Source organism: Temnothorax curvispinosus, unplaced genomic scaffold (genome assembly GCF_003070985.1).
Source record: "Temnothorax curvispinosus isolate PA1 unplaced genomic scaffold, ASM307098v1 QBEX01008010.1, whole genome shotgun sequence".
Classification (NCBI taxonomy): Eukaryota; Metazoa; Arthropoda; class Insecta; order Hymenoptera; family Formicidae; genus Temnothorax; species Temnothorax curvispinosus.
Genome location: NW_020217790.1, coordinates 1 through 6,352, shown reverse-complemented (window position 1 = coordinate 6,352; position 6,352 = coordinate 1). Strand labels below are relative to the sequence as shown.

Below are 6,352 nucleotides of genomic sequence, written 5' to 3'. Positions count from 1 at the left end.
GCTTCCTTGGAAAAAGGGAAAGAACTGTAAATACTTGTACATATTAAACATTATTAAATACATTTGTTTATTTTGCAATTCGGTACGTGTTCCTTGCTTTTGTGGTCGTCTCGTTACCTCGCGCTATCTCGCGCAACCGCGTGCTTTCGAACATTTCTGGTCTTTCGAGCCGGATCATACCGGCAACCGCGACTTCGGGAGTGCATCCTCAACGAGTGACCGCCAACATTAGCATGGATCAGAGCGCCTTGCTGAACAGCCAGTACGACATCCACGGCCGCATCTCCCGCGCCATGGACAACCTCCGGAAGCTGGGTGCAGACAAGCTCAACCTCGGCACGGTGAGCACTCGCATCCGCATTCTCGACGACCTGTGGGCCAAATTTGAGTCAAATCACGACCTCATTCGGGCATGCTACGGGCAACTCTACAGCGAGAGTGAGTACGCAAAAAATGACTTTGTCGACACCGTTGAGAACGCTTACGCGCATCAACGCGGTTTGCTTCTCGGGCTCGAAAGTAAACTCAAACCCGCGTCGCCTAGAATGCCGGTCGGAACGGAGCAAAACAGCGATCACGCTCCCAAAACGTCACTGCCGCGTATTCAGTTGCGGAACTTTTCGGGCGCGTATGAGGAGTGGCCGTCGTTTCGAGACCTCTTCAAGTCGGTCATCGGTGAGAATTCGTCGATTTCGAACGTTGAACGGCTCCATTACCTCCGATCGTGTCTGCGAGGGCCCGCTGAAAAATTAGTGAGTTCATTAACGGTGACCGGGGACAATTACGACCGCGCGTGGGCTATTCTGAATAAACATTTTGAGAACAAGCGGGAGTTGATACGCTCCAACTTCGCCACGTTTACCGCCGTGGCGAAAATGAAGGGAGAAACCGCTGACGAGCTGAGCCGCATCCATAACGCCGTCACCACCGCAGTCAATGCGCAGAAGAGCATTGGGAGGCCCATAAAGTCCCACAGAATGGACCTCTTTAACCATCTGGTTGTCGAGCTCTTCGACCAGCGTACGCGTCTCGAGTGGGAATTATTTGTCTCGGACTCCGTCGAGCCGCCGGAGCACGAGAAGCTCACGGACTTCATGTCAAAGCGCATTCTCACGCTAAACGCCGCGAGACCAAAAACCGCCGCGAAAGCTCCCGATTCCACTCGGTCCGCGAAGACCCACGTCGCGAAACAAGGGTCGAAAGACAACTCCGATCCGCAGTGCGCCCTGTGCAAGGGGAAACACTCGCTGATGACGTGCAGTGATTTTAAAGCCAAGTCCGCCACCGAGCGAAAGACGGTTGTAGAGTCTAGTCGGCTGTGTTTTAATTGCCTTGGCAATCACACCGTCGCGAAGTGCTAATCGTCAAAGAACTGTTTCACGTGTAAGGTTCGGCATCACACGATGCTTCACGAAGCCTACGTTCCCGCGTCGCCGTTTACCGAGGTCAGCGCGCTGTCCGCCGTGCGTTCTGCTGACGACCGCAAGGCGATCCTCCTCGCAACCGCGCGAGTGACCATCGCCGACCGCCATGGAAACCCTCACTCTGTGCGAGCCCTCATCGACCAAGGGTCTGAGGTCTCAATTGTCGCCGAATCTCTCGTGCAGCGCTTGCACCTGCAACGATCTCGCTCCGCCGTGTCGATTTTCGGAATCGGGGGGTCGAAATCCGGGTCAACCCGCGGGAAGGTGACAGTGAGCCTTACGTCCGTGACGACCGGAGCCACGATTACCGCCGTCGCGTTCGTGCTGCCCCGTCTTTCTCTCTACCAAGGCTCGGCGACGAAGAGCCCCGCCACGTGGCCCCATCTCAAAGGGCTGCCTCTAGCCGATGCGCAGTTTTTGGCTGGAGACCCGGTCGAGCTACTTCTCGGAGCAGAAGTGTGCTCCACCATCCTCGAAGAGGGCATTCGAAAGGGCGGACCGCACGCTCCGATCGCGCAGAAGCCCTCAGCCCTCCACACGCGCGGCAGCTTCCAAGCGACGGCCGACCACGAGTTGGCCGATCTCGTGCGCCGCTTCTGGGAGCAAGAAGCAGAGCCTTCCGCTCCCGCCGCCCTCACGCCTGACGAACAGAAATGCGAGGACTTCTACGTGAAAACGCACTCTCGCACGGAGACGGGGAGGTACGTGGTCCGATTGCCGTTCTCCAAGGAGCCGACGAAGTTGTCGGAGACACGCCGACCGGCTGAACGCCTGCTCACCGCAATGGAGCGGAAATGCGAGAAGGACCCCCGGTTTGGCGAGCTCTACCGCCAGTTCATGCGGGAATACGAGGAGCTGAAACACATGGAGTTAGCTTCCGATTCTCCAGACTACAAAAGCATGCCCGAGTGCTACCTACCTCACCATGGTGTGCTCCGAGAATCGAGCACCTCCACCAAGCTCAGGGTGGTATTCAACGGGTCGCAGCTGACGACGTCCAGCGAGTCGCTGAACCAACACCTCCTTGTGGGCGCCTACCTGCTGCCCGCTCTAGCCGATGTCCTGATGCGCTGGCGGTGGCACCGCTACGCCTTCGTCACGGACATCGAAAAGATGTACCGGCAGATCCTCATCCACCCGGACGACAGGAAATACCAGTGCATACTCTGGCGTTGCACCCTCCGCGCTCTCGTGTGCGTGTTCTGGCTCTTGACGGTGACGTACGGTCTCGCGTGCGCGCCCTTCTTGGCCATCCGAACGCTGAAACAGCTGGCCCACGACGAACAATCGCAATATCCGCAGGGAGCAATCACATTGCGCGAGGACACTTACGTGGACGACGTCGGCGCAAACACTTTGTCACTCGCGATCGCGAAACAAACCGAGCTCCGCGGGCTGTGCACGGCGGGCGGGTTCCCGCTTCGAAAGTGGGCCGCGAACGACGAGGAAGTGCTGTCGGGAATTCCTCCCGAGCACCGACTTCGCCACAAACCGCACTCGTGGGAAAGCGAAAGTTTTTCTACCCTCGGACTGTTGTGGCACCCGACCGAAGACACATTCGCGTTCGCGATTCATCCGCGCACTGTCACGTCGTTCACAAAAAAACGCGTTCTCTCGAAAACCGCACGTCTCTTCGATCCTCTGGGATGGCTGGCTCCCGTTGTGATTCGCGCGAAAATTCTGATTCAGTCCGCGTGGTTACAGCGACTGAATTGGGACGATCCACTTCCCTCCGCCGACGCGGACTGCTGAAGGCTTTTCCTCGAGGAACTGCCTCTCCTATCTCAACTGCGCGTGAACCGCTGGCTTGGCAGCGGAGACGAGAACGCGCTGGTTGAGCTGCACGGCTTTGCCGACGCGTCCGAGCGAGGATACGCCGCGGCCGTGTATCTCCGCATCACTCGAGGCGGCTCCGTGGCACTTGCTAGCCGCGAAAAACAAGGTGGCACCGGTCAAGCTGGTGACACTACCGCGCCTCGAACTCACTGCCGCCGCCTTGCTCACTTCTCTCGCGTGTCACACTCGATCAACGTTACGTTTGTCCGCAGCACCCATTTTTCTCTGGTCAGATTCAAAGGTGACACTGCACTGGATCCGGGGACACGCCTCCCGCTGGAAGACTTACGTGGCGAACCGCGTGGCCCACATCCAGCAGAAGCTGCGAGGCTCAATGGCAACATGTCCCCGGGCGGGACAACCCTGCGGACTGCGCCTCCAGAGGGATCGCTCCAGGAGAACTGCTGGACCACCCCCTGTGGTGGACCGGACCCGCCTGGCTTCGCGAGGACCGATCTCTGTGGCCGAGCGAGTGCCTTGTGATGTCCGACGCCAATCTGCCCGAACAGAAAGTCGCGGCTCACGTCGCCACCGAGAAAGTCGAGGAGGAACCCGAGATGCTTCTCCGATTTTCCTCGCTGCACCGGCTTCTACGGGTCACAGCATGGTGCTCTCGCTGGCGACGCACCGCTTCCCGCACCACCACACTCACGTTGCGATCGGACGAGATCGACAACGCACTGATTCTCTGGCTCCGTGTGGTGCAAGCACTGCACTTCGCCTCCGAGATCACAGCACTTTCAACAAACCGCACTGTGTCACATCGAAGTTCATTGGCGAGCCTGAGTCCGTTCTTGGATGACCACGGAGTTCTGAGAGTCGGAGGCCGCCTCAAGCATGCCATGCTTTCCACCGATGAGCGACATCCGATGATCGCACCTCCGTCCTCGTGGCTCACTCGGCTGCTCATTGAGTCGTGCCACCGTCGAACTCTGCACGGAGGAGTGCAGCTCACCCTCGGCTTGCTCCGCCTCCGCTTCTGGATCCCTCGAGGCCGCTCAGTTGTCAAACAGCGGCTGCATCGCTGCATCACCTGCACCCGCTGGCGAGCCGCGGCACCGCAACCGCCGATGGGCAACCTCCCGAGGGGCCGAGTCACGCCAGCGCGCCCATTCCTCCGGACCGGCTTGGACTACGCCGGCCCGATCCTCATCCGCACGAGCAAAGGCCGCGGACACCGAGCGCACAAGGCGTTCATCGCCGTATTCGTGTGCCTCTGCACCAAGGCGGTGCATCTGGACGTCGTCTCGGACTACACGACGGAAGCCTTCCTCGCCGCCTTCCATCGCTTCATCTCCCGTCGGGGCCTCTGCGAGGAACTGTATTCGGATTGCGGCACCAATTTTGTGGGAGCCGACCGAGTCCTGCGAGAGCTCTTCCGAGCATCATCTGCCGACGGCCGTCGCCTTGCCCACGTCGCTGCCACGGAAGGCGTCAAATGGCATTTTAACCCGCCGGCTGCACCGCACTTCGGCGGATTGTGGGAGGCTGCCGTCAAGTCGACGAAGTTCCATCTCCGTCGGGTCATTGGGGAGATTACGCTCACCTTTGAGGAAATGAGCACTTTCCTCGCTCAGGTCGAAGCCTGCCTGAATTCCAGGCCGCTGCAGGCTTTGTCCGACGATCCGGACGACATATCCGCCCTCACTCCAGGACACTTCTTGATCGGCGCTCCTCTTCTGGCCGTGCCCGAACCCGCCTTGAATGACGTCGCCGGGAGCTCACTCTCACGGTGGCAACACCTCCAAAAGATGCGCGATCACTTTTGGTCACGGTGGTCGCACGAGTACATCAACGGGATGACATCTCGCTCAAAATGGACCAAACCCGAGGACGCACCTGCCGTCGGCTCTCTGTGCTTGGTACGCGCCGAAAGCACGCCACCGAGTCGATGGCCGCTGGCCCGCATCATTCGAGTGCACCCCGGCGACGATGGCATTGTTCGCGTGGCGACAATCCGCACCTCAACGTCAGAGCTCGTGCGACCGCTGTGCAAGCTCGTGCTTCTCCCGGGGGCTGAGGACCAGCCGCCGCCGACGGATGCGTGAGCTCACCGACACTCGCTGTCACTTTATTGTTTCATCGGCCTTCAGCCTGTAATTTTTCACATTCACGTCACGTATTCGTCTGTTTCGGCCCTCTGCCCATGTTAAATCACGCAAGCGCTTATTTCGATTTTCCGACTCGACTCGACGATTTGTGCAACACACGAAATCACTTTCGCGCATCACTTCACTTCACCTCACTTTACATATCACCGAACTCGCGTTACGTATACATCGCGAATATTTATGTGTCTCGCTCGGGATCGACGCACGGTGTGACACTGCGCAGGCGCACCACGCCGCCGGTGCTCGCCTGCACCACGTGCCACAATCGCGTTCATGTAAATCGATCGCATATCGATTCTTTCTACCGCGACGTCGGGCGCCTCATCGAGCGAGCCATCGACCACACCGTCTTGTTTCGTCAAGCATGACGAGGCGGGCGGGATGTTTGAGATCGCAAACTTAGCATCGCGACAAAGTCGCGTTCGGCTGCATGTCAGCACATGCACGCTTGCAGTAAATTTCGGTCTAATAATTTATGAAGTGAAAGTGACTAATGTTCGTCAAAAATGTCGCATAAGAATTGTCAAGGTAATATTCGGTATAGCATGGATCTTTCGGGATTAGCTTTCTAGAAACTTTAACATTGTTATCGATAATAAAGTCAAACAACAACGCTAGAACAAAGGAACGATCCATGCTATATACAAAGCACTCGAAAACAGGTGACGACCCCGTCGGGTCGCCACGTGAAATCGGTGACGTCAGCTCCATGACGCAGGACTTCGACGGCCAATCACCCTCCCGAAATTCTGGGAAATCTGCAGGGAGGGAGTTTCGCCTCGGAGGTGTTAAAGGGACCGTCGCTGCGCCGCGGAAACGATTTCGCTCGCAGATCATAGAAAACCCGCTTTCGTACTCCGCTTTGCACACCGCTGTTCCGCGTTTTGAATGTTTTCGCCGCATCGCTAGCCGTAGCTTCTGTGCGCGCTCCACGGCTTCCTTGGAAAAAGGGAAAGAACTGTAAATACTTGTACATATTAA

General features: G+C 57.8%; 3 protein-coding genes across 3 annotated transcripts; all 3 read left to right on the top strand.

Moving 5' to 3' along the window:
* The first annotated feature begins 233 nt into the window (after nt 1–233).
* LOC112457635 lies at nt 234–1,361 on the top strand. Its single transcript, XM_025020808.1, has one exon. The coding sequence runs from the start codon at nt 234–236 to the stop codon at nt 1,359–1,361; it is 1,128 nt and encodes a 375-aa protein (XP_024876576.1).
* Nucleotides 1,362–1,403: 42 nt separating this feature from the next.
* LOC112457634 lies at nt 1,404–3,176 on the top strand. Its single transcript, XM_025020807.1, has one exon. The coding sequence runs from the start codon at nt 1,404–1,406 to the stop codon at nt 3,174–3,176; it is 1,773 nt and encodes a 590-aa protein (XP_024876575.1).
* Nucleotides 3,177–3,742: 566 nt separating this feature from the next.
* LOC112457633 lies at nt 3,743–5,308 on the top strand. The gene has a single exon (XM_025020806.1). It carries the CDS (start codon nt 3,743–3,745, stop codon nt 5,306–5,308), a length of 1,566 nt encoding a protein of 521 aa, XP_024876574.1.
* Nucleotides 5,309–6,352: the final 1,044 nt, after the last annotated feature.

What these genes read in the sequence shown, in the direction of transcription:
- LOC112457633 (XM_025020806.1), top strand. Translation starts at nt 3,743, where the DNA reads ATGTCCGACGCCAATCTGCCCGAACAGAAAGTCGCGGCTCACGTCGCC.
- LOC112457634 (XM_025020807.1), top strand. Translation starts at nt 1,404, where the DNA reads ATGCTTCACGAAGCCTACGTTCCCGCGTCGCCGTTTACCGAGGTCAGC.
- LOC112457635 (XM_025020808.1), top strand. Translation starts at nt 234, where the DNA reads ATGGATCAGAGCGCCTTGCTGAACAGCCAGTACGACATCCACGGCCGC.